The following is a 27,993-nucleotide window of genomic DNA, read 5'->3' on the forward strand; positions in this document are numbered from 1 at the left end:
TGGAGTCCACACCTAGCTGTGCTGGGAAGACAATTCCCCAAATCCCAGCATAACATATAATGAGGTTGGGTCATAGCAGATGGGCTATTGCATGAAACCATACACAGCCCGAAGGGAGGAAGAGAACACAGGCACAAGAACGTTCTTGGGCCAACCCTGGGTCCAGATTTCCTCTGCTTGCTTTCTTTATACTAAGGACTGCAAATGGGGATGCACCTGCATGGAGAACCTTCCAAAGGATGGGGCTTTCATACAGAGGGCACTGAAAAACCCATCTCCTCATGGGCTTCGGAATAGCTGGGAAGAAGCTCACATGCCAGCAGAGAGCCCAGCCTTTCATGGCACTGGTACCTCCAAAAACCTTTTGAGATCCTCTGCAATAACCTAAAGGCCCCAGAAGTTGGATAAATATCTTCTGTCCCACCTGAAGATACAAATACCCTCTACAGAGGTACTAAGACTTCCTACCTCTAGACTGGTGAGAGAACTCCTTAGCTTTGTCCCTAGTTTCTGATAAGGAGCAGGCTGTGGCATCCCAACAAGCCAGCCATAAGAGAGTAATATTTCTAAAAGCTTTCAAGTCCCACTCTAACCAGCTGCAGATGAGGTGTTTCCCATTAAGCCCAGCGGACGGTGGAAAGAACTGAACACGTGAACTTGTGCTGAAAATATTTCAATCCAGTTAACAACTCCTGTTTACAGACTCTGTGTGCTTTAAGGGGATATTGTTTTCCTAGCTTAAAGCCCTGGGTAACTTTTAGGGCGGTTTGATTATTATATTTCCTCTGTGGCTGCATTTCTGGAGTGGATGAGAACCATGCAAGATGTCAAACTAATCAAATTTGACTTCATCAGAACTGGCATTTACATTCCCAGCTTTTTTTTTTTTTTTTTTTTTCCCTTAATTACCTGTTGAAGAAATGATGGTGAACAGCTCCTTCAAAGACGGCAGGATGGCTGAGGTCTGAGTCCTCCAGATCCTCTGCAGCAGACCACTCACTTTGTTCACCTGCTCCAAAAACTCCATGATGTCCTCTTCCCCCTCGGAGACACACTGGAACTGTCCGATGCACCGGATCAGCTGCTGACAAAACAGGACCTGATGTTTGCCTGTGGGAATGCACTGAGGATGCTGGGTTAAGAGTTTGCTGATCTTCGCACACTGCTTGGGGCTGGGCCTCTCGCAGACTTTCCGGAGCACCTCAATCCTCAGTAAGCTGAAGATGCTGTTTGCTGATGGGCTTTCCAAGATGAACTGCAGTCCTAGCTGGATATAATCAAGTACATAATGGCTCCTCTTCCCCAGAGGTCCATAGCCTTCCTGGAGGAGACTCAGCAGGAAGCGGACATTGAAGAACTCCTCAAATTCCTCCGGGTGGTAGTGGCCGTAGACCTCCAAAACCTCTTTCCCAATCTCTCTTTTATACTTGGTGTCCCCCGTGAGATAAAGCTTGGTAGAGAGCTCCAGCATGGACCAGCATTGCTCGCTGTCCATGGGCTGCTTCGCTGCCTCAATGACGCGCCTCACAAGCCCTTGTTTCACATTGTTTGGGTAGGAGGACATTACCACGGCTTCCAGTATCTTATCCATCTCTGCTCCCAGCTGCTGAAAGAGAGGAACAGAGCAGAAGATTAGTTCAAGCAGGGTCTGCTGAGCTTTCAAGCCCAGGCTGGCAAGGGAGGTCAAAGAAGCAGAGCTTGAGAGCTGTCTGGGACCATGAAGATAATGATTCTTGTGCCCTTTTCATGGTGGCATTCAGAAAAGTTTCCACTCTGGTGATGTTTGACTGACACTAAATCCCCCAGACTGAATTAATGCACAAAACCACAGAACTTCTTCAGACTAATCACACATTTGAGCATTTTTGTCTTGTAAACAACCATCCGGAATCTTACACTTGACCCTAGAGATAGATGAGCTCCCTTTCCTAAATGGGTTCAGCAACTCAAGATGGTGCCCCACGTTTCACAAAATCCAATCCCCACTGGAGACAGCCTTCCCCAGACCCACAGAGGGGCTGAGTGGGGAATTAGGGGACCCAAGGTCTTCCACTGGTGTCTGCTGGCTTAGGTATCCTCAAGAAACAAAGATGCTCCCAATGATTGTCTTCACGTTCAGGGAAGGACAGAAAAGGCCTGGGAAGCAGAGATGGGATTGCAGCCTCTCTGTGCAATAGCAGGGGTGTACACTTGACATTTACGCCGTGCTGCCAGCCACTCTGGCTGAGTGGTGCAGTCTTGGCTGCTCCCCAGGGACCTGCCGCATTTGCATGCGGGACCAAAGTGAGGAGGGAGAAAAACTGCAGATTCAGGCAGTTTCCCATTCATCACAGCCCGAATTCACCAGCAAAAAAAAAGCATTAGAAGAGAGAGTGCTTTAAAAAATCCTAAGGATCTCCCTGGAAGAGCTCACAACAACATTTATAACCAGGTGTTGGATGCACTACTGCACAAGGAACCCCACTACAGAATGATGAAATTAAACAGCCAGGGTTTCTTAAAGCATATTACAGGGACTATATAAAGGCTCAGCCACGGCCGGTGCCCCCCATGCCGTTGGAGAACATCCCTTCCTGCCTGTAGCCTGAAACGATCAATGGGAGAGGGAGAAGGAAGGTACATATCATCTTCATTACCTAAATGAGGGACCAAGGCAGGACAGATCCATCCACGCTTATGTGGATGAATAATCACCACCTTTCTGTTCTTCAGTTTCCTACTCTGTGAAACGAGGACAACACGCAGCAGTTCCTAGTGGGGTTGGTTGAAACTTCCCTCATTAGCACTTGGAAAGTATTTGAAGCTTTTCAAGTGGGTAGTGTTATACTAATGAAAAATCTATGCACAGGTGGCATGTACCACAAGTATGGTTTTCCCAGATGACATCCAGAAGGGACCTCTGAGGATGCCATCCAAGGACCATCCCATCCCTGCAGCAAGCCTGTACCTGACACAGAGAGTATCTTCTCTCCTGGTAGACAGCTGGTGGAGAAGGAAAACACATGCCAGATACAAACCTCAAGTTCTGGCTCACAGCTGCTTGGCTGGAAAGCCTTCCCACTCAACCAAACATCACCTCTTCCCATCATTGCTTCCCCCACAATCTCACAGGATGAAAAAAACCTCCATGATATATGCATGGCCACCCCCCCATCCAGCGATGACAGCAGCCTACGCTGCAATGGCTCCCCAGGCACCACCTTGGCCTTTCTGTCTCCTGCCTGTTGACTCACACAGCCCTTTGCTCGTGTGCTGGATCTATTTTTCCCTATCAAGCACCACTGCTGCCTTCCCTGGAACAAGCTATGGCAGAGCTAACGCTCCTTATTGCATTGTTTTCACAGGATAGAAGACATAAGCAGAAGTCGAGGGACCAGCCTGCCATTAAACCAGTAATAAATGAGGACGAGGTAAGAGGTTAGAATAAAAGCCACAGGTAATATCTTTTCACCTCAAACAGAAAGTACCACAGCGAAGGCTAAAAGCCAACCTGGAGAGCAGATGGGACTTGTAGACAGACCAGAAATCATGAGCATTGGTTGCCCTAGCTGTAGCTCAGTGGTCACCTCGGCCATACAGGGACTAGCACAGACCTGCAGGCAAGCTGGTACCCCCTTCTCCTCCTCTCTGCAGCTTCACAGCCTGAGCTCTGACACCCCGGGACATCTGGCAGATAGATAAGGGACCAGGAGGAAAGAGGAGGATCTACAGTGCTCACTTGGTCGTGTCTCACCATTACATGGTTAACTCCTTGGAGCAATCCATACTGAGCCTGGCACAGTGGTGTGGAAACACCACACAGGCAGGATGGTCAAAAAATGGCTACAGACCTTTTAGACCTAACCCCATAAATCACCACAGTCCACTGGTGTACACGGTGTTGGGTGGCCTCGCTGCCCCTCTTGGGGGTGATGGTTGCCCACTGCTGTCCCCTGTATGACTGGGCTTTTAGCTGCTCCAGCACTTTTGAACCCCATAGTCAATAGACAAATAAGTCCCAATGGAGAGTATCTAGGGACAGTAAAGGCAAACCATCTTCCTCATCAGGAAATACCATAATGTCTCATATTGACAGTAGAACCTCGAAGACATACAGGGAGAACCACCTGAGTTGACCTGGTGGTGGAGGATCCATGCTCTCCTCACCAGTGAAGGACTTTACGGTACAAGGTTGGGCTTTAGGTTACACAGACCCACCTGCACTTCTCTAACTATCCTGGTGTCAGCAGGAGGGGACAAACAAGCCCATGTTCCTGCTGTGTATCAGGGTACACCAAGCTGCTCCCTGGGTGTGGGCCAGACAAAGCCAGGATGAAGGATGCTAGCCAGGAAGCCTCTAAGAAGGAGACATTTATAATATATCTTACAATCTTAGAACGATATTAAAACAACGTTTGAGATGCTTTGTAATATGCAATAATCAATATTCCAGTCTTAAAACTACACTACAAGAGCATTCTACACTAAAAGATCATTCACATGTCAAAGGTTAGTAATTAAGAAGGCTAATTCAACCCCAGTACAGCTCCAGATGCTTTCAGAGAGGTATTATTTAAAGGATCTCATATTAACTTTTTTTCCCCTCCCCAGTACCTGCCTGGAGAATGAATCAGGGTTTGCAGTGAAGGAGACTGTTGTCTGTAAGATCACTGTCTCATTCGTTGTAGAAGTTGGAAGTGTGTCATAAATAACCCAGGGACCTGCAGGACGGGGAAGGACAGTTTCATTGCTGGGCAGCTGAATGCTGCCTTGGAGATCTGGTACCTGGCTCTCTTCTGAAATAAAGAGACTAAATATTCAGATAATCAGGCTTCGATAATGAGTGCTCCTGACATGGGACAACCTTTCTGCACTTCATCTTCCTCACTAGCCATAACAACCCACTGAAAAGTTGGGAGGATCAGCTCATTCCTGCTTGTAAAGAGAACTGAGTTCCTGGAGAACACAAAGGTGCTCCAGAAGGTCAAAGGGTTAATTATTAACCTGAAGAGCTGCTGTGACGTTCCCATCTGTTATGTAGCTCACATAAAACAGAAAGTACACAATATGAGCTTTGCAGTGAATAAAAAAAAAAGAAAAAAATCCCATGAAATAGCAAAACTGATCCGCTCCCCCAGTGAACATTTTGGCAGGAGCAACATCACAGATTCAGGAGGGAGGGGACGTTGGGAGGTCTCCAGTCCAACCCCTGCACAAAGATTAAATCAAACCAAGCTGCTGAGAGCTTTGTCCATTTAGGTCTCGAAAATATCCCAGGATGGAGATCACACAACCATCCTGGGCAACCCGCTCCAGTGCCTCATTAGCTCACAGTGGGAAGTTTCTCCTTATTTCCAGTTGGAAATTCTTGTTCCAATTTATATCTGATTTTTCTCATTCTCCTGCCATGCACTGCTGTGAAAAGCCTGTCTCCATCTCCTGAATAACCTCCCTGTAGGCACTGAGGGGCTGCTGTCAGTCAGTCGCCAGCCTTCACCAGCTTAGTCCATGCTGGGTTAGTCCATCCCAGGTGCAGGACTTAGCATTTGTCCTTGTTGAATTCCACAAGGTTCTTGTCAGCCTCAGCCTGTCCTGGCCCTCCTGTATGCCAGCCCTGCCCTCAAGCGTATTGACTATTCCCCCAAGTTGGGTGTCACTTCATTTGATGAAGTGAATTTCATCTCCTCCAGGTTGTTGATAAAAAAAATATTAAAAAGGAAAGGTCCCAGCCAGTTTCCTACCCAGTTAGCAGTCCATCCACCTAGACTGCAGTTTCTCTTGTATCTTTGACACAAGGATGCTGCAGGACATCATCTCAAAATCCTTACTGAAGTCAAAGAAGACAGCATCCACTGCTCTCCCCTCATCCACAGATCTACCACTCCATCCTTAAAGACCATCACATAGGTCAAGCATGATTTACTCTTGGTAAATGAATACTGGTCATTCCCAGCCACCTCCTCCTGCAAGTCCCCAGACACAGCTTCTAAGAGAATGTTCTCTAAGATCATCCCAAGAACCAAAGGGAGATGGACGAAAGTAGGTTCTCAGATAATCCTCGATTTTTTGAAGATATGCTAGATGTGCTTTGGAAGAGGGAAGGATGTCTTCCTATCTCATCCTTGTCATGCAGATGCTCAGACCTACAAAACTGTCCTGAAGACACACTCTGTTCCACTCGGCAGATCAACGAGTGTTGATGGCATTAGGTACCACATACTGCATTCACAGATACACACGAGGGTCCACAGTGCTTCCTCTCATGCCCCCTCAAAATAATAAAAAGGGCGCTGTGAAACAGAGCAGCCCTGGCTCCAGACTTAAATTCCATCTAAAGCCATAAATAAAATTATTTTCATCAACATTTGCAACAGGTGTTGCTGACCATGAGATGTGTCCCTGCAAGGACAGACACACAATTGTGCTCTAGAAACTAGAGAGGGAAAGGAATTTCAGCAAAATGCAGCATCGACCAGCTTAGCTTCACTCTCCAAACTGAGTAAACTGCAATAAAATCCCCAGAACCCAGCCTCGGGATGAAAAGTCACCTTGGGCTTTGCTTGGGTCTAATCTTCATAATCTGTACTGTTCAGAGGTGTCCTTATATTTTTCTCTCCTGCCTGGGTTTTATCTTTAATTAGGATTCATTTCAACTGAAGTCTATCCAATTACTTCTAAACCAATTCATTCCCCTATCCCTGCCAGCAGCAGATTTCCAGTAAAGGCTCCTTAGTATCCTTTTGCAGAATGCAGTATTAGTTCCCACATCCCAGATCTTACAAAGCTCTGAAAACATAAATCCAAGATGTACGTTACCTTTAGGAAATCTTGATAACAAATTCAGCACATTTACTACAATGACATCATATATCATTTGATGTACAGTTAATATATCACTAAAGGAGAAAAAAAGAAAATCCCACCATCCAAACACAGACTGATAAATAAAGTGATTTGTTTCTTACTTACAAAGAAGAAGAAATCATGATCTACTTCCCTGAATTCTCTGGAGGTCTGGAAGTACAGAAACGAGACTCACCTTTCATTGTCCTTAACTCCTGCTGAAATGGTTTCTTTTATGTCAGCCAAGACATTACTGTTATTCTTGCTGCATCCTCCAGGCAGCTAGGCAATTAGGGCTCAATCCTGCAGCATGCTGAGCTGCTGCAGGATGGAAGGGAGTGCACACAGTGCCTGGCTAGAGCAGAAAATACTGCACAAAAAATACTGCGTTCTCTAAAATTTCTACAAAATTTGCCATGACTTGGTATACAACTTCTTATAAGGACCAGCCCCTGTTGTCACACACCTCTCTAGGTCTGTTTTCCAGGAACATCAAAGCAATTGTGTCCTAATGACGTTTTCTGCAGGGAACAAACGCCCCCTTAATTCATAGGCAAAGGGGAATTTTTTTGGTCCAAAGTACCTGCCTGTTCATTCAGCCAAGGAGGGAAAACCACAGCCTGCAACTCATCATTACCACATCCAACAGATAGAGCCTGACCAGCATGTATCGCACAGTCACAGATAGTCCTTCTTATCACTACCCTGTAACTGCTTTTCTAAAAGGCTAAAAAGCCCTTTATATAGTTAGTAAGAAATTTCAATTGCCCTGCAGAGTTGGAAATCATCAAACAAAGGCCACTGCTGGGCCCTCATCCATGCTACTGCACCTCCTACTTCTGTCTCTCCACGATCTAGTATAATTTACACATCTGGTTATACTCTTCATTTAGCTGAGATCTAGTTTTTTCTGACTAAATAACCTTAATTAATGTAAGTGATTCCAATTCAATGATCTTCTGTGTATACGTCAAGCCCCAACAGCGACTTAATGCTGTAGTTTCTACCTCGAGTCCTCCCAATGACACAAGTGCTGCTTCTCTCTTCTTTCTTAATTATTTCACATCCAGCTACTCATTATTTTCTAAAGCCTCAGACTCCCTTTTATATTATTTGCACCGTAATAATGCCTGGAGGCTGCAACTGAAATCGAGCCCACTGGCCTACAGACTCTATCTATAGGAATATACCCAAGGGAATATATATCTCACTTAAGCAACATGGCAGTTATCATTCATGCTGTTGTAGCCATATGAAATATTGAGGCACATTCAGATCAAACCATTTGCTCAAGGAAATGCGATAGGTTGTGGCACATCCAGCAGCCAAACCTCTCCAGACCTGCACATATATTAATGGCAACATTCCACCTGACTTTGCTCAATTCAGCTCCTATCCGAGTTGTACCCAGTGAAGTGCCACGGCAGAGCAGGGGATCAAGTCCATTTTTGTGAGATCTGGGCAGAAACTCAGAGATAATAACTGCAGAAAAATCCAGCTAAGTGTCCCTTCAGAAACAGAAGTGAGACTCTACCCATCTGCAGTTATAACAGGGAAAAATTGCCAACACAGAAGCCTGGCCAAATTTTTTTCACGTAATTATAATCTGCCTTTCCAAATTCACCTTCTCTTTTCAAGGAGATCACATATTCTTCGCATCCTGTCCCAAACTGCTTTCCAGTGACAGATTGCGCTTGTGTTGTGTGTCTCCTACTCACTAGAGCTAATTGCTTTTGGCTGGCAAGGCTCTTCGTGCTTTCCTGTCCGCTGTTGCAGTGAATCAGAACTGCCCTTTAGTACAGCACCGATGGAGATTCCCCTTCAGCCACAGGCAGTAGCAGATTTGGAGCAGGAGGTGGTCCCCAGGCTCTGCAGGATCTGTCACCCTGCTCGGCAGCTTTCTGTCCTCTCTGGAGAGGAAAGATTTATTTGAGCACTGTCATGCAATTGGACTGTGGGCATCTTGCACGGCTTTGCTGTACATCAGGAGCTCTACCTTGGGAACAGTGAGTTTCCCTCCTGGGGTGACACACTTTTCTGAGAGGTGTAACTAACCAAAAGACATCTCTTTGCAATCAGCTTAAATCTACCATACAGTAGTCCACACCTTTACTAAAATCCGCTCATGGTTTAGATCCACAGACCACCGCAGACCCTTTCCCTTTCTTCTGCAGTACCACATATGCCATCATTCCTCTTTCCTCTAAAACATTATAAATACATCTGACCACATCACACAATTCTATCAGCCATCTCCACGTGACCTACCATGGCTTTAATTCACAAACAACAGTGCTGGGCTGGCTGCCCTACCTGAACTCATCTACCTTAGTTACCCTGCTCTCTTTTTTCTCCAGTGCTTCTTCCTTGATCCCTTTGGTGCACTCAGATCCCCCAGTCTCTTCTCTTGCTCTGTGCTTTTTGCTGTTAGGCACTCAGTCATCAAATAATATTTAAAAAAAAAAAAAAAAAAAAAAAAAGGCTTTGGCTGGATGTCAAAGCGATCAGCACAATAATACCAAATAAAGCCCAAGGCCCTAATATTTCATCCTCTTTCTCCAGACTCCCCCTCCCAGCTCTGTTCCTCCTCTCCAGTAAACAGCTACATACACACATCTCTAATACCTACTGGTATCCTTTTATGATAAAGCATCTCAAAACCATCACTAGCATATTATCAGCCATCCTGGTATGGATGCAGAAAACAAGGCATAAGGAATTAAATTCCTCTCTCCAATTTCATTTGAAAACCAGCAGAAAAAGGCACATAGGGCAGGACTTGCTCTAACCACCAAACCAGCAGTGACAAACCACTGGATCTGTGGTTAAGGCCAACACCAACCATTGGCAAAAATAACCCATCCTGGTTACTTTTCAATTTTCTGAATATATTTGGCATTGGATACCCAAAAGCTTTGTCCTGCCCGTGCTAGGTAAGTTTTCCACAGAACAGCCACTCCTCCTCACATCCCCCAGATGAACATATCTTCCTTTTCTTCCCCCAAAACCCTTCTGCTCTCCTCCTTAGCCCAGGCTCTCAGCCAGGGCTGTGCTACCCTGCTTCCACAGGGTTTTATACCAGGAGTGCCCAGATCCTGCGCTGACCTTCAGACCAGAGTCCTTTCTATCACCATCCCTAGAGACTGTGAATACACCGGAAAGCTGGTTGTTTTCTTGAAGGTATTTATAGCATTAACATCACTCTACTTTCTTCAGATTTCTGTCTGCTTTTGTCTGTGTATAAAAATTAAACCCCTGGATATAGTCCAAGGAAAAACCATGTCCTGTGCACCAAGGCATACCGGACCAAGGGCTGACGCTGCTGACGCTGGCATCAGACACTGCCTCACTGCTTAGAGATAAAGAGATCTCCAATTTTTTGGTGGTGCCTTCAGGAAAAATGGGCTATGACACTCATCTGAGACCTTAGTTTCCCTCCAGACCACAACTTTATGGACACCATCACAAAGGTGGCCAAGGCATCTCAAACCCCCTCCCCAGGTGAAAGCTCAGCCCCTTGCTACATCCTTTCAGCCTGAGGTAGGGCATGCAGCTGAAATTTCTCTGCTCTGAGTCCCGTGATACAAATACAGCAGGGTATAGCTGAGTTCCCAAAGCATTTTGAAAACCTCACAGAAGTAGCAAATATTCCAACACCTTGCCTTTATCCTTCAGTAACAGCTGCAAAGTCCAAGCCAAGGCAGATTTAACCTGAAAGGGGTTTGGATCTGGACTGCTCTGAATTTGATCCTCACTTTTAAGGGTCTTTTGGCTCCCTATGAGTTGGGATCATCCCTGGGTGCTTCTCCCCAGGTCAGCTTCCCTGAGGAAAACCTGAACCCCTCTTGGCCAGTTTCCCATAACAGGATGCTGCTTTGTAAACAGGTTTGCAAAACCCTGCAGGCACCGGGGGGAATGTACACACACCCACTTGCCAGTGTTGCTCCTGTATCTCTCCCCCCAAGCATCCCCCTGTAGCCTGATCCCCCAAACACCCAAACCCTCGAGCATCTGTTCTCCAGGGCTCCCTCCTGCATCCTGACCACAGACCATCCCTTTTTCTGAGCATCTCTCTGGGAATCTTGAATCCTGGTCCTCTCTCCCGAACCCCTCCCTCCAAGCACCCCTCCCTCGAGCATCCTTCCTGCATCCTGACCCTCCGAGCAGCCCTTACTCCATGCATCTCTCCTGCACACCTCCCTCCAAGCCCTCTTCTACAGCCCAACCCCTGAGTATCCCTCCGAGTAGCCCTCCCAAGCATCCCTCCTGCACCCCCTTAGCAGCCCTCCCTCTGAGCAGCGCAGTTCCCGAGAGCCTCAACTGCATCCCAGCCTCCAAGGACCCCTTACTCCCAGCTTCTTCCTGCATCCTGACCCCTGAACATCCCTCCTGCATCCCAATCACTGAGCATTCTTTCCTCTGAGCATCCATCCTGCACCCCTTCCTCCAAGCATGCCGATGCCCGAGCAACCTGACGCCTGAACATCCCTCCTGCACCCTTTCCCTGAGACTTCCCTTCTGCCTCCCGACCCCCGAGCATCCCTCCCTGCGAGCAGCCCAACCTCGAAGCAGCCCTCCTGCATCCCTCCCTCTGAGCATTCCTCCCACATCCCTCACCCCTTGCATCCCTTCCCCTGGAGCACCTCTCCTGCATCCCTTGCCCCCCGGAGCACCCCTCCTGCACCCCTCTCCCCGACTACCCCTCCTGCACTCCCTTCCCCGAGACTTCCCTTCTGCCTCCCGACCCCCGAGCATCCCTCCCTGCGAGCAGCCCGACCCCGGAGCACCCCTCCTGCATCCCTCCCTCTGAGCATCCCTCCCACATCCCTCACAAGCACCCCTCCTGCATCCTTCACCCCGAGAACCCCTTCTGCACCCCTTCCCCGAGCATCCCTCCTGCATCCCGACCCCCGGAGCACCTCTCCTGCATCTCTTGCCCCGAGAACCCCTTCCACACCCCTTTCTCTACTACCCCTTCTGCATCCCTTCCCCCGAGCAACCCTCTTGCACCTCTTTCCCGAGCACCCCTCCTGTATCCCCTTTCCCGAGCATCCCTCCCGCACCCCTTCCCCCAGAGCACCCCTCCTGCATCCCTCACCCCGAAAACTCCTTCCGCACCCCTTTCCCTGACTACCCCTCCCGCACCCCTTCCCCCAGAGCACCCCTCCTGCATCCCTCACCCTGAAAACACATTCCGCACCCCTTTCCCTGACTACCCCTTCTGCATCCCTTCCCCCCGAGCACCCCTTGCACCCCTTTCCCCAACACCCCTCCCGCACCCCCTTGCCGAGCATCCCTCCCGCACCACTTTCCCGAGCATCCCTCCCGCACCCCTTTCCCGAGCTCCCCTCCCGCACCCCTTTCCCGAGCTCCCCTCCCGCACCCCTTTCCCCAGCACCCCTCCCGCACCCCCTTCCCGAGCATCCCTCCCGCACCCCTTTCCCCAGCACCCCTTCCGCACCCCCTTCCCGAGCATCCCTCCCGCACCCCTTTCCCCAGCACCCCTCCCGCACCCCTCTCCCGAGCACCCCTCCCGCATCCCTTTCCCGAGCACCCCTCCCGCACCCCTTTCCCAACACCCCTCCCGCACCCCCTTCCCGAGCATCCCGACCCCAGACCACTCCTCCTGCACCCCTTCCCTAGCACCGCACCCCCCCGCACCCCCTTCCCTCCCTCCCCACCTCCTCCGCGTTACCTCCCGCCGGGGCCGGGGCCGGGGCCGGGCCCGTCAGGCTGCGGCGTGGCCGGCTGCGATCCGCAGTCCTGCGGGCAGCTCCGGGGCAGGGCCGGGGGGGGGGGGGGAGGCGATGAACTACAAATCCCAGCGCGGCCGGGCCGGGCCGGGCCGAGCCGTGCCGCGCCCCCCGCTTCCTCCTCCGCCTCCCGCGGAGCGACGGGGCTCGGCGGCTGGAGGGGGCGCAGGTGGGTACCGCGGCGGGGATGGGGTGGGCAAGGGCCGGGCTCGCCCCATCGGAACCCTCCCGAGGGGGGGGAAACTGAGGCACGGGGAGGGGGGGGATTAGTGCTGCTCCGCAGAGAAACGCTGTGGGATGAGGAAGGACGGGGGGGTGACCCACTGCTTTGGGGGCCTTTTTTTTTTTTCTTTTTTTTTTTGTGTTTTAAGCTAATTTTATAGTGTGAACGCTTGGCTTTGTAGGGAGGAGCCATACCTCTATGGTTCCTCTTAACAGGGTAGGGCTCAGCCCCACTCTGCAAACTTTGCACTCCCCCCCCCCCCCCCCCAGCTTTGAATGAAACATCTCCAAAATTAACGGATTTTCAGCAGTTTAGCAAATCCCAGCCCTGCATGTCCACGCTCAGGGCTGGCTGCTGCAGCCGGCTGGGTGACAAGCATGAGCCATACCCTGCGGAGGGTCGAATTCTTGGCTGGCACCTACCTTGTTAAGGTTATTGCCGAGTGGTTTTTGCTAAGGTGTAGCTGCATCCGTGCTGGCAATTCGCCGCCCTCTAATTGCAGGGGAGCCCTGGAAGCGCTGGTGGCAGCGGGAGATGGGGTGGAAGCCGGATTGCTGAACCAGCCCGTGTGTGCATCGAGCAGTAGGCAGGTGGTGGTCTACCACGTGTGTGGAGGAAGTGGTCCAGGAAGGAAAGAAAAGAGTATCTGGAAGATACTCCAAAGGATATTCATGTGGATGCTTGGACGGGACATTAGAAATGAGGGAAAACCTTTGCTGGGGCTGGTATTAAATTGGTATAATGGACTGTATAAAGGGTTACATCAGCTGCTTGGAAGGAAAAGTGATGCTCCTGCTGCCGTGAGGCCCCACAGGGGCTGGTGGCAGTGCCCTCCTGCAGTCTGCATTGCCCACACAGCAGCCCCTGAGCCCACGGGTATCAGGGGTCACGCCAGGAGAGCGCTGAGCACCGCAGCACTTTGGCTGTTATTCTCCAAACCTCACTGCAGCCACATTTCTCTGGCTCTGCGCTCCCTCTCCCCCTCCATCTTGTCTCCTGGCGTTCTCCTTCAGTAGCAGTTAACCTTCATTTCGTTCTCCTCCTCCCCACCGTGCACCACTGCTTTCATTCCTCTTCTCTCAGGAGGAACCTGACCTTTGTTTGATATCGCTCCTTCCTTTTACTAACTGGGCACCAGGTCTATTTTCCTACCCCTGTCTCTCTACCCCTTCTCTTTTTTTCTTTTTTTTTTTTACTTAAATTCAGCATCTGCAGAGAGCCGGACGCGCAGCCTTTAGCATTCACCTGCATCCCTAAGCAGGCTGCCCAGGCGATGCTCAGAGGCATCAAGGTGCAGGTCTGGGAAGGGATGAACACACAGCATCGCACCCACAACAAACCAGGGACGTTATGAAACTCCCGTTCACGCTTTCCCGTTGTTGGTGCGTCTCGTTGGCAAAGGAGCATTTTCTGTGTCTAACGAAGCACGGCTAGGAAATTAAATAGAAATAAATATAACCCGCTGGTGGCTCAGCAGCTGCTCTCCGATGGTGGACAGTCAGTGTGTCTGTCGGCGGGTATGGCAGCTGCCGGCAGATCGATACCAATCCTGTCTCGCAGGGAGAAGGCAAGGCTGAGCCATGAGCCGTGTTCCTGCCACACGCCTGCTGGGAATTTGAGTCCCGTCCTCCCGGAGCTCGTCACCCGTGTCCCCCGTGCCAGCCTCGAGGGTGAGCGCGGCCTTTCCCCAAACACCGGCTGGAAATTTCCAGTGGCTCACAGTAGTCCCAAAACAAAAAGCAGTTGCCGGCCCCCCTCCAGCACTGCATTTCGGGATATATTGTCCCTGGCAGACACAACCAAGCTCTGCCTCACTGATTGAATTTTAAAGCCTCTAAGTGCTGCACTATATTGGCGGGACTGATATTAAACAAGTGCCCGAAATTAGTTGGGTCCACCCTGCAGCGATAGGAAAACATGTGTTTTCATCTCTAAGTTTACTATAAATAAGCATATAGTGTGTAGAAACCATATTGTAAATGTTTAACCTTTTGTAGTTGAGGGTGAGCTGAGATAAATAAACATGCATCACGGGTACATGAAGGGATGGTAAATCTGTCCCTGGGATTAATTCTGTCCCAAATTCTTCCTTAAACTCAGCTCTCACTTGGTGCCTGCTGGCTGCTTCTGGCTAAGTAAGTGGTCAGTTGAGTTTTTTATCTTTTTTTTTTTTTAAATCCGCTAAACTATTTATTTTGTTTCTGTGCTCCCTTTTTTTTTCCTTTGTTATTTTTTTTCTCTTATTTTTCATGGGGTGATTTCTAGATTTCAAACTGCCTCATCTGCAGTCCCCATAACACAGTGGGGCACAAACTCCTACCTGAGGGTCTCGATTTTCTCTGCAAAATCATTCTCTTGAGAAGGGACAAGGCGCAAAACTGGTCTGCAGATAAGAGTCACAGCAAGTGCCGTGGGGCTGCGTGTGCCTAGATCTGGAGTTCACAATTTCATGAGGGCTTTTTTTTTTTTTTTTCCTCAGGATTCAGGTGTTTTGTGGAAACTGGAATTTTTACCTCAAACTGAAACATGAGTTTCGGTAAGACGTGATGGAAAGCGATATGTGCCGAGGGTGGGGAATCTGGGGCCAAACTCAAAGCAGAACCAGCAATGTGGAGAAACAAGTATCTTTGCCTTCGTCTTTGCCATTAATGCACTCTAACGAAGCAGACCGGAGCCCCATCCTGCAACCAACCATCCACATCCTACCGAACCACATTTAAAGTCTCCAGCTGCCATACAGGTGCCCAGATATTTCTTTTTTCCTACCTCCTTTTTAGCTGAAATCAATCCTGCCCCTCCCAATGCAGAATTACTTCCTATAATGCATTACCTGATGTGACTCTCGTAACGTTTATCCAGCTGATGTGGCTTTCACCAGCTCTCTTGGGCAATACTCAAAAAGCCAGAGAGGTTTTTAGTCTGGTTATAGTTCCTGATGCTTAGCAGAAATAGTCCTCAGCTTGCTTTAATTTCATTGCCACTTAGGCATCCTTCATTGTCCCAGCCTAAATAATTAATCTCTGGGGTTTTTTTGCTGTGTGTCTATTTTGCAGTTCATTGTTACTCCTTGACTATTTCTTAACAAAGCTGCACATATTTCATGTCTTAAATACAGGTTTCCAAAATTCTGGTCATGAAGGGATGTTTCACGGGTGAGCTATTGAAGGCTGCGCTATAAAATTAACCAGCAGTAAAATTCCTGATGTATAAAATTAAAACCAGGGGCAGTGACTGTGTAAATGGCCACACAGCACTACCTCTGGCTGGAAAAGACCCTGTTGCTGTCACAGATTCCACTAATGGCTATATTCAGGGGATGCTACAACTTTTAATGCCTTTAATGCCACACATAAAGGTTTCGGAGGCCATAAGCAGCCTGTGGGATGGACTTTGGAAACCTTAAGGTGATACATCATGACCCACTCCTACCAAACTACAGATTGCTCTTACTTTGCTGCTTTGTGTTTAATTAATTTAATTAATGAGATCCTCTGAAGGACGCTAGGATCAGCCTGTTAACCCCGTTTTAGGCGTTGCCTCTGAAATCCCAGAGAATTTAGTCATTTTCCTTTGCTGCCATTGGGAAAGTGAAATCTGTGTTTGCAGGCAATTACTGCTGCTTTTCCTGAGCAATAAATACTTCTGTTAGTGTTTACCTGTCAGGGAAATCAAGGTACTGCTACACATTTTCCCAAATAAAAACTTCTGGTTCTCTTTTTTTCTCCGTTTAGTACCTTTTCTCTGCCCTGCTGGTATTTATAGGTTCAGCTAAACTAGTATTAGCTTTGTGATTGCAGTGTTTCCTTCAGATGTTCAATGAGACTCTTAAACAGGCATACCATATCTCTTTGGTGTTTTATAAACTTGCTGTTTCAGGGTAGATTATTTTTAACTGGAATGATTTACCTTATCATTTTTTATCTGAATAAATAACCTGAAAAATCCTGCTAAAAAATTGTCTTTATATATAGGTATATGTCTTAAGGAAAGATCCATTTCTCTCTGAAAACCATATAACTTTAAACTTCCCATTAAACTGCATTTTTTGGCTAAAAAGGGGTAGACTACAGCTGTACCCATTTTCCAGAGTGGTTAAGTACATAGTAATATTTGTGCCATTTCTTTACATTTTATTTATGTTGGCAAATTGCGACTGATGCTTTTTTTTTTTTTTTTTTTTGGATGACTACTTGTACACTTGTGGGTCTTGCCAGGTTGGGTGAAACAGGCACTCACTTAAATTACGTATACAGAATTTTATTTATTAGCTAATTAAAGCGCTCTTAAATGTGATGAATCCATAAGAGGGGAAATAAGCTTATCCAAAGCTGTTTTACATTCCAAATGATGAAACAAAGGAAGTGTTGTGATAATGAAGAAACTGAGCTGATGGTTCTAAATATGTGAAAGCATTGATAAGTGAAAACAGGTAGATTTTTTATTTCACTGCTGTGTCAACCCCCATCACTCTCCCAAGTTCAAACCAATTATTTGGTGAACTAAATGGGGTAGGTCTTTACAGCAATGTTCTCTATGCATCTCTTGAGGATGCTCCTGTGAGTAAAATCCAAATTAAACTTTACAAGCTCTGGTCAGTTGAAATGCTCAGATGCTCAGACAGCAGCTTCTCTTCAGGCATTTGACTTTTCTAAAAAGTTCACCACTGCTGGTTTCTCTCAGTTGACATCATCGGAAAAGATAATGACTTTGAATCTAACTGTAGATTTTTTTTTTCTCCCCATATTAAATACATCTGTTTTAAAAAGAAAGATGGATTTAAATAAAAGTCACTCTAAAAGCACAAAATAAATCCTGTGCTCTATGGCCAAATTCACATCTTCAACTCTCAAATTAGATCTCTAGCTGATCTGATTTGGATTAATTTTAAGTGCTACTTGGGAGGGCAGCTACATGAAAGGCTTTACTGTAATTATCTGCTTCCAAGAACTGTGACCCAATTCGTACTTGACCTTGGTGACTGCAGGTTTTAGCCACCCATGTCCAAGATCTCTTGGTACCTCCTCTTTGCAGAAATGTCACCAAGCAGAAGTGATTTCCCTCCTGCATTCCTGGAGAACCTTTATATTGCATCAGCAAACTACCCAGGCCTGATAAACTGGGGTCAGGACTGCAAATGCTGGCTGGATGAGCAAAGAGAGAAAGCTGACAACCCATTTAATTTAAATTTTTACGAGTTTATGAAAACCTTTTTTCATTAACAAGTTTATAAGAAAAAAGCAGCAAAGACTGACTTTCTTTTCCCAGCTACTGTCAGGTACATTGGTTGGCCAATGCATTAAGTCCAGGTTGATGGTGAATCCAACATGCGTGCTCACTTGTGCTGCAGTTTTGGGTCTTCCGAGGTTGCCAGACCATCAGATTCATCTTCACACTAGGAAGATACAAACCTGCAAGTAATGGGATGAATTAGGCAAAAACAGATGATTAACTTGTCATATGTTGATTCCATTTTATGAATGACAGCTGTGGACTAGTTATCCTGCAGCCTTATCCATGGGCCAGATGTTTGCATCATTAAATATTAGAAATTTAATCAGGTGTGGGGGCAGTGGGGAGGTCCAAAATAAAAGCAAGCTTGTGTCCCGGGAGACTGAAATCCAGCTTGTGTGGGTCTGTAGGCTGCAAAATAGCCGTAAGCAGAACAGGCTGGTCAGGGCACCTGTCTGAGCAGCGTCCAGACGTGGGAGAGGAGCAGAGCCCACATGGCGAGGGGTAACGCTGTGTCTGCTGAGCTCTGTGCTGCTACACCCACAACTCTTCCAATGCCAGACCAGAGCTTAAACCTTGGTCAAATTTCTGATGCTGTTACTGGCACCATAGATGCGGTCTTCAGCTTCGGAGAGCTCATGTCATGCCATGTTTAGTTAGCAGCCTCCCTTTTGGGACTGCTGATAAAGACACCAGTTACAAGATTCTCCCCCTTTGCTCTGGTCAGACCCCCCTGCAGGGCTGGGTCCAGCTCGGGGGCACCAACAGCAGAAGGACACGGACCTGCTCCAGCGGGGCCAGAGGAGGCCACGGAGATCCTGGGGGGGCTGGAGCCTCCCTGTGAGGACAGGCTGGGAGAGTTGGGGGGTTCAGCTGGAGAAGAGAAGGCTCCGGGGAGGCCTTAGAGCGGCCCCCCAGGGCTGAAAGGGGCTGCAGGGACGGGGGGAGGGACTCGTCAACAGGGGGTGTAGGGATAGGATAAGGGGTAGCAGTTTTAATCTGAAAGAGGGGAGATTTAGATGAGATCTGAGGCAGAAATTCTTCCCTGTGAGGGTGATGAGGCCCTGGCACAGGTTGCCCAGAGAAGCTGTGGCTGCCCCCTCCCTGGAAGGGTTCAAGGCCAGGTTGGACGGGGCTTTGGGCAACCTGGGCTGGTGGAAGGTGGCCCTGCCCATAGCAGGGGGGTTGGAACTGGATGAGCTCTAAGGCCCCTTCCAACCCAAACCATCCCATGGTTCTATGATGTTTTAACATTATCTGTTCAGATTGGACTGAGACATTTGCCTCTCATTCAACTTACATAGCCAGTGAGTCTTTGGATCAGAATAAACCTAGGGTGAATCTTGAATTTGAAATAAAAATCTGTTATCTTTGGACCATCTGGTCTTTAGCTCGTGACTCTTGACAAGGGGCTCTGCCAAGTGAAGCCTGTCACGTACACAGTGAGGGAAACATCTCCCTCTGCAGCTGGCAAAGGCTGGCAGCATGAGAAAACTACTGCTGATATAGATAAGGACAGGCTTGGGCTCAAAAATCTGAAAACATGACCTATGAAGAAAGAGCAGAAACATTTGGGTTGTTTAGTCTAAAGCAGGCTGAGGAGTAGCAGAGATGGGAAGCAACAAACATGGCCTTTGGGGTCACTGTCAGTCCTGCTTGTGGTATTTGCAGGGAAATGTAGGGAACGCTTCTGTTTGATGAAACCTGAAAAAAAGTAAAATCCATTTTAGGCTGGTTTTGTGAATGTCAGACTGTGCTTGTAGCAATGCTTTTACAGCCATACTGGAAGTCCTTATGGGACAAAATACATGGCAGCCACTCATACCACAGAATTAGCCTAGTTGAAGCCTCTAGATGATCAGTTTTAAACAGCTCTTGACTCTAAATTGGGTAGAAGTCTTCAAGAGTGGGAAGTACACCAAGGCCACCATGCTAAGGGGAGTTTAGCACTGGAACAAATATTTTTTTCTAGGGTGTATTTGGCTGAGGTTAGTGACAAAGATGGTCTTTGGTCATGGGCATAGATGGGGTGTTGTGTTGGTCTATGCATGCGTCTATTTGCCAGTTTGGTTGGATACGTGGGACAAGGGATACACGGGCAAAGCACTCGTATTTAGAGATCTGCTTCTTTCCATTAATTACTGTGCTGTGAGATACAGAGTGTGTGCTAAGGGCTAAAGTGGGCTAAAGAACAGAGTGGAAAGCTAGTCTTAAACTAGAAATGAAATACAGATTCTCCTTTGACCTGTTCATTAGCTGCCCTAGGTTAGGCAAGTTTTTTATAGCAAAATGTGCTTGCTATCTAGGGGTGTGTTTGTTTTAGGGTACCATTAACACTCATTTGGGTTTCAGCAGCCATAAAAGAATTGCTATTTTGGTACAAGATGACATTCTCCCCATCTGTATTTTGCTGTGACTCCAGAGCTGATAACAGCGTCACAGTGTCTATGATTATTCCATGACTAGTTAGGAAAGTGCCTGCACTTAAGTTTAATTTCAAGGGAGCTGTTTGGTGGCTTTCTGTTGAACGACTCTAGTTGCTACAGCAAGAGTTACCTCCTACCTCTGTAAGTAGACACTGATGGCTTTCCTGCTGATTAAGTCAACAATAAAACTGGGAACAAACTCTTGATTGATTTGGATTCAGCAAACAAGGAAAAACAGATTTGCAGGTCCTCAGCGGGCAGGAATTAGGACCCACCTTTTCAAGGCAGCTGAGCTGATCTGCAATGGAAAGAGCTACGTAGCTCCTTCCTCTTCCCTGCCACCAGCCCTGGCATTCCTCTGGTTCCAAGATGTAACAGAAACATAGCCTGAATAGAAAATTATGCTTTTTCTCCCTAAAGTGGTTCCCTATAGGGGCAGATGAGTGCCAGAGCTGGCATAAGGGAGGAGGAAGGTATGGTGGAGGGAGGTATGTCCCTTCCAGAAGCAGTGACGCTTAACTGCGCCGTAAAATCGCATCCTCTGTCCATCTCAGCTGATTGCAGAGGAGCTGCATGGAAACTACGTCAACTGGGATATGGCCCCAATTAATTAGGAAATGTTTTCTAAGGTAAAGCCTGTTGGAAGAAGAAAGGCTGCTGGTTTGGTTTTTTTTTTTTACTGAATGGAACTGCAGTCTGTCACGTGCTCACGGCAGCACGGCTCGCTGGCTCCCAGCTAGGCTGACTGCACTCACATGTGTGTCAGGGGATTCTGCTGCAACAGCTTTGCTGCTTTAATTATATCTTCGGATGCTGTAGAAAGTGTTGGGTTGTGTCCAGTTCTTGTCCTGTCCTTTTTCTCCCCTCTAAATTCTGTATTTGCGAGGGAGATGGGATCAGGTGAGCACAAAACAACAAAAAAAAAAAAAGCAAAAAGTCTTGCTTTGAAGTCAGCAGTTGTTCTGCTGTAGGCATCCATGGGACAGATTTCACTTTTAGCATGATGGTAAAAGTTTTGGAAGACTCATGATTTCTGGCTCTAAACTGAACTAAAAAAAGTTCTGTTCAAGTCTGTTGGGAGAAAAAAACATCCTTACGCTTGTTCTCAAGATACAACCTCCAAAAGCAATTCCTCACTTCTAACTTCTATGATGAATTTATGCCACGTAGTTACCCTCATATATTTAAGACTCTATCTCTGTAGTTTAACCTTTCAAAAAGGTAAATGCAACTAAATGTGCGGTATTGGATTTTTATTTTTTTTTTTTTTATTTAGAATTAGTCCCAGCACTGTGACTTTTCCGTCATGTCAGAACCAATCACGCTCAATGTTGGAGGTAAACTCTATACCACCTCTCTGTCCACCCTGACCAGCTTTCCAGACTCCATGCTGGGGGCCATGTTTAGTGGGAAGATCCCAACCAAGAAGGACAGCCAAGGCAACTGCTTTATTGACAGAGATGGCAAAATCTTCCGCTATATCCTGAACTTCTTACGAACTTCTCACTTGGACCTCCCTGAAGACTTTCAGGAAATGGGCTTACTTCGACGGGAAGTAGATTTTTATCAAATTCAGCCCCTGATTGAGGCTTTGCAGGAGAAGGAGGTGGAGCTTTCTAAAGCAGAGAAGAATGCCATGCTCAACATCACCCTCGATCAGAAGACGCAGACTGTTCACTTCACCGTCCGAGAAGCACCCCAGATCTACAGCCTGTCTTCCTCCAACATGGAAGTGTTCAGTGCCCATATCTTCTCCACATCATGCCTGTTCTTGAAGCTTCTCGGTTCCAAACTTTACTATTGCTTCAACGGAAACCTCTCTTCCATATCCAGCTACCTGCAGGACCCCAACCATTTGACCTTAGATTGGGTTGCAAGTGTGGAAGGCCTTCCTGAAGAAGAGTACACCAGGCAGAACTTAAAGAGACTCTGGGTGGTGCCAGATAATAAGCAAATCAATAGTTTCCAGGTGTTTGTGGAAGAAGTGCTAAAAATAGCCATGAGTGATGGTTTCTGCATAGATTCTTCGCACCCACATACTTCAGATTTCACGAATAATAAGATTATTCGCCTAATACGATACAAATAGGAAAGGCTGTTTATTATGGTGCCAGCATGGAGATAACACAGGTTAAGTGTTTCCCTTTAAAACACACTTACAGCCTAATTCAGAATCATGCTTATCTGGATTAAGAGTCACTAACAGGGAGATGATTTTCCTTTAATGTATTTACCAATACGACCTTTCAGAATATGTCCATATTCTAGATGGAAGGAATATTGTCTAGCACCTGAATTAAGGACTGGTTCTGTCTCTGCCTCCACCTCTGACCTGCTGTACAATTGTGGAGAAAATCACTTGAACTTCTGTCCTTCCTACATTTGCCAGTTGGAAAATCGGAGTGATCCTTAACCTATATTGCAAGGGAATGTGAGGGTTCAGTAATCAAGGTTTGGAAGGTATCTGGAGAACAGATGCGGTGAAAGATGCCCCGGAGCTGCAGTGCAGCAGACAGCCCCAGGGGCACATTTTCCATGTCTTGCCATATCACCTGTGCAGAGCATCCAAGCAGCTTGGTTGGATCCGCAGAGAATCAGCCTCCCACGTGTATGCACTCAATACAGCCGTAAAGGGTGGTGCAGATGGCAAATGAGTACGGGATTCCTGTCTCTTTGGGTTCAGCAAAGGATTTCTGTCATCAGCTGAGGCTGGCTTGGGTTTGTTTAACCCTGTGAGGAAGCCCCTGCTCCGTTCTGCTTTCACAGAAGCCGTGTCTGAATGATGTGACTGGCACGGGGAACGACCGAGGGAGCCATAGCAGAGATAATGGTGTTCCTACAAACTGAGAAGACGGTGGCTGACGGGGGAACTTTGCTCTGAATGCTCTTAAACCTTTACTTTTACATTCCAACGGCATCCAAGGCAACTAGTCCTTTTCTTTCTCTTACAATGTTATATTTGTCCGGAGGATGCTGCTGAAACTTTCTGAGGTGGAGACAGATTTGGGGTCAGAGGCCCCCAAATAAATTCTAAATGTTTGAGCCTCTTCCACCTGGACACGGCCGCCTTTTGGGGACATCTCCCTTCAACAGTGCCTGGAGTGCACGGAATGCTCTCTGGGTAGGATGGATTCCATCTGAAAAGACATTCCCATCAGGTTACACCTAGTGGTTTTCATTACAAAAACAGAGGCTCGCTTTTCCTACCCTGGTAGAATGAGCCATTTTTATATCATTGTGAAATGATCTGGTCACTAAGTTAACATTTCACCTGCTTGCTTGGCTTCAGTGTCAGATTGTTGGAGGTGAGGCAGTGGGAAACCAGAGGTGATGACAATGGTCAAGCTTTCCTACACACCCAGTCTGTGCCACCATGAAGATCGTAATCCATTAGCTGCATGTTGGCTCTGAACATTGTTTGTGCCACGTTCAAGGTGGTTCATTCATTAAATTGTGTTTAAGAGTATTTTTGCTGTCTTTCCCTAACCAGATAGTTACGTGTGCATGAGAGACCCTCTGGAACATTTCCCGTTATCTCTAATGACATAAAAAGGAAAATGCAATAACCAAGTTTTTCATTTAGAATTTTAGTGCTTCCAAAAATTCTTAGCACAGGGCTGCAAAGCTCAATGTTGCTCAAGTTCTTGTCTCCCAAAGTAACTAGTCTGTCCTTGCATTAAGCTGACCTGAGAACAAGCATAAAGAAGCATTTTGTCACTGTTGTGAAAAACTGTGAGATAAATGTATTTCTACTGTCCCAAGCTGTAACTGCATGAACCACACAAACCAGCGTGCTGACAGCAAAACGCACATTCTGCAGCTATTGGCAGCCTGTTACAAACCACTGCCCCTGTCTGACTTGGTGCTAAACCAGCAAGATTTATGTGGGACCATGTTGTTAGGAAGCGCTGACTGGGCTTGAAGCCCTCAGAACCATTAAACCTGGCAAATTTCGTGAATTTTGAGGATTGTAAACAAGGTTTTGTAGCCAAATTCCAGCTTGAGTCACCATATTCTTCTAGTTTTAGTTGCATTAGGAAGAACCCTTTTCTTTTTTTATTCTATTCCCCCATTCCTGTCCCAAATTACAAAGTGGGAGTGATCTGTTTCAGGCGTTGCTGGATGCCACTGACAAAGCAAAACAACTCGTGTGTGAATCTTATTTCTGACATGAGCTTGCCAGTCAGTTGGACATTCACAGTGATGACCTATGCACGTAATATATCATCTGTAAAATACCATACAAGAACCCTCTTTCATCAAATCTATGCCTTTGCTGAATTTATGGTAACAGCTTTGGGGGACTGTTGACAGTATTTCTTTTTAACTCACACCCTTGAGAGTGGATTTCTAAATGATCTGTAACAGGAGTTCTTGTATATCAGGACTAAAATGATACTTATGTGCAGTAATTTGTTTCTTGTCAGCTTGAGTTTTTCCAGAGATAAGAGCAGTGGGCTTACATTTCATTTGAAAGGTGGGAAGAAGTCTGATCTACACTCTTTAGAGCTCTGGATCAGTACTGCTCCATTCTGTTTCAACAAAATAAAAATATTCCCTGGGAAAGTTGAATCATTACTGCATTTTCTGGTGAAAGGCAAATAAGAGGAGTCTGTAAAAGCACTATGCATGGCTTAATCTAGAACATTTACTCGTCCCCTTTTCTTCACACAGTAGCAGCACCCACACTAAAAGCAGTTATACAGTTTTTTTAAAGTCTGAATGAGAAATGAAGAGTACCCCAACCTGGCCTAGACAGTAACTGGGGTAATTCTGCTGATGTGGATATATGGGTTCCAATCCCCACAGACTGAGGAGGGAAGTGAACTCAGATCTTAGGAGTGCTTTAACCCATCAGTCTATTATGCAAAAGATGGATGACTTGAATACACATTTACCTGTGCTCATGAAACTAAATCAGGCAAAGGCATGGCTGGCCAAAAATGTCAGTTATTAATATGCAGAGAGATGCAAAATATCTCTCTTCTATATGCAGAAAGATGCAAACTTTCCAACAAGTATAAAGATACGGGTGAAGACAGGCTTTGGGAGGAATAGGAAAATTTCAGATGCCTCTACATTACTAAGCAGAATAAACATCTTTAAGCATGAGATACTATTTATAATGCCACAGCCGTTTGGCATGCTAATGGCGTATGTGAAGTAAGCAATAAGTGAATCACTTGTGATTGCAGTCAAACATATGTTATACAAAGGCCATTGCTATTTCAAAGTACACACTAAGCTAAATTTATAGCTGCTCCTTAATTTTGCAGTCTGTGAGTTACATTATAATGACTGTTTACAGGAATGTTCTCCCTCCAAAACATTTGTTCCCTTTTTATCTAGATGGCTGGCTTTTGTTTACCTTCTTTTTCTGAGCCCTAGAGGTGTAACTTGCTTCTCTTTACCAGTCAACAGCACTAATGATTCTTCTTCTCAAGAGTTTTCCTGAATTGAAGAAAATTGAACATGCACAGAGCCATATTAAGTACAGTGCCACCCCATTGCTAGTCATGAAAAGCACTTGGCATTTATTAGCAGTAACATCTAGAAATTATTTCACTGAGTGTAATATTCACTCTCAGAACAAACTTTTTTTTTTTCCTGTAAGGGCCTGAAAACAAGGAAAGGATCTAGTGAGGTTTTTTCTCTTAAAGTCTGAAGAGTGCTCTCTTCCACATCTTGGTGCGTAACTCCTGTTCTGATCCTGCCATACGCCTGTCTCCCTCAACACCTTCTACAAAAGAGGCTAAGCCCTGCACTTCTCTTTTAAAAGGACTGCATGCTGAGCGAGCCACTGAATAGAGCAATCAATAGTGTTAGAGCAGAAAAATACCAGAGTTAGGTCAGATGATAAGTTATTAGCTGCAGTCTAATGGCATTTTCTGATATGGGCATGTGCATAATAGCACAGTGGGATTTTTTTATATGATGAAAAGATTATTATGAAGCATTTTAGTGGAATCCAGAAAGAATCACTCATGGATTTCTCTGTGTGGTTTTAGGCTTGATAGTTCTTAAATATCTAACAATGTCCAGTGATAATGAAGGGACTGAAACAATACATAAATATTAAGGCATGTTTGGTTCATGCAGCTGTTAAGGGTCAGTAGGAGTTGGTGGGTGGAACGTTTGTTGCTGCAGGCAATGGAAGGGAAATAAAAGAAATAGATGTAAAAAGTTAGACCTGAAAGAATTCACGTTAACAAGAAACCCAGGGTTTAGAAGGGAGAGAATAAAGAATCTTCATATGTTTGGGAAAAAGAAAAAAAAAAGCAAGGTGACAATGGAGACAGATTTTTCTATGGAAGGAGGCTGTGATTAGAATGACTCACTGGTCCTTTCCAGTTTTAATCTCCTATTATGCAACCTAAATATTGGTCATGCCAAGAGTTATGCTAGTAACTTGTCAGGAGCAGACAGTTTTGCTTCAATTTGCATGTGCTTTAAATCATCAAACATATGCACTGCTGTAGTTACCATACTTTAACTGGGTTGCTGAGTATAAATTGCTGCTTGAGTTCCCTGGCAGTAAACACCTGCAATCAATTAGATTTATTCCCAGCCTAGGAAAGGCTGGTGGAGTCCATATATAAGGTTGATGGGCATGATAAATACTGCCTTCAGCCATAGACTTTGGAAAATAAATCTAGGATCTTCTGATACTTCACAGATAAATGAAGAAGTTATGAAGAAGACTCCTTTGGTGAGTTTCATTTTCATCCCATCCCTTTGTATTTGGTGTCACTGCTCAGAATTTCAATATATTTTGAAATACGTAACTGCCTTTCTGTAATGACTCCCATATCCACGTACTGATGGACACAAACATGCAGGGTACAAGCAGTGCTAGTATGTGGCCCTCGCAGTACAATTCTTGTATGTGAATTAGTACAGGCAGTCATGCAAATATTCTGTGCAAGAAGGGCTGGATCAAGCAAAAATATGCAGATCGTGCTCTCAGATTCACTTGGGGATAACACAAGGGATGGTTCCCCTATAAATTCAGAAAAAAAAGGAGCTACAGGAGAGGGCTGTATGGAATAATTCCTTTTCTCTTCCTCTTGTCATTCCTCTCCTCCTTAATTTCTTGCTCCTATTCCTAACAGTAGGATTTTTTGATCAGAATTTGGTCCCTAATTCACTAAAAGCCATGCTTTTGAATTAATACTATTTGGAAAGCGTCAAAAGATGGGTTTCATTTCTTACCACTTTGATAGAAAGCCTGTAGGGCTATCACATTTAAAAATCTGGTTGCATTTCTCTGCCTGTAACTCTTGTGAACTGCTACTAATATGTATTTTAGAAAACAGTAAATAAAATGTGAATGAAGCAGGAGATGCTCTGCCTGACGTACATTCCTTGAGGAAAGAGCATGCAGTGATGCTTGCTGAATCTGTTCTTTTCCTCTAAGGATTTTACACAGTGCATCATTGCAACACTTACCTAGACATCTTTGTGCCTGAAAACTGTAGGAAGCTCCCCCCAAATTAGTGCAGTTGTAGAAAACTTGAACAAGCCTTCCTAAATAAATGGA

At 46.2% G+C, this 27,993-nt stretch overlaps 2 protein-coding genes across 3 annotated transcripts in view; one reads left to right on the forward strand and one right to left on the reverse strand.

Annotated features, from left to right (window-relative positions):
* The window catches only part of USP35 (ubiquitin specific peptidase 35), a 28,481-nt gene extending 15,879 nt beyond the window's left edge, over positions 1–12,602 (reverse strand). The window contains exons 1-2 of the mRNA XM_074932789.1: positions 12,518–12,602; positions 910–1,603 (exon numbers count right to left, since the gene is read on the reverse strand). Of these exons, the coding sequence (XP_074788890.1) occupies positions 910–1,591 (682 nt within the window). The 5' untranslated portion in view covers positions 1,592–1,603; positions 12,518–12,602. The remainder of the gene's footprint in view (positions 1–909; positions 1,604–12,517) is intronic.
* A 65-nt stretch (positions 12,603–12,667) lies between these two features.
* On the forward strand, positions 12,668–27,879 carry KCTD21 (potassium channel tetramerization domain containing 21). 2 transcript variants are annotated; one of them, XM_074918425.1, is made up of 3 exons: positions 12,668–12,744; positions 15,278–15,334; positions 21,730–27,879. In XM_074918425.1, the coding sequence occupies exon 3, from the start codon at positions 21,760–21,762 to the stop codon at positions 22,540–22,542; it is 783 nt and encodes a 260-aa protein (XP_074774526.1). In that variant the 5' UTR covers positions 12,668–12,744; positions 15,278–15,334; positions 21,730–21,759; the 3' UTR covers positions 22,543–27,879. The 2 variants fall into 2 exon arrangements, with proteins under 2 accessions (XP_074774526.1, XP_074774518.1); XM_074918417.1 differs by having other exon boundaries at positions 12,676–12,744; positions 15,278–15,538.
* The last annotated feature ends 114 nt before the right edge of the window (positions 27,880–27,993 follow it).

This window comes from Athene noctua, chromosome 1, assembly GCF_965140245.1.
Source record: "Athene noctua chromosome 1, bAthNoc1.hap1.1, whole genome shotgun sequence".
NCBI classification, from domain to species: Eukaryota; Metazoa; Chordata; class Aves; order Strigiformes; family Strigidae; genus Athene; species Athene noctua.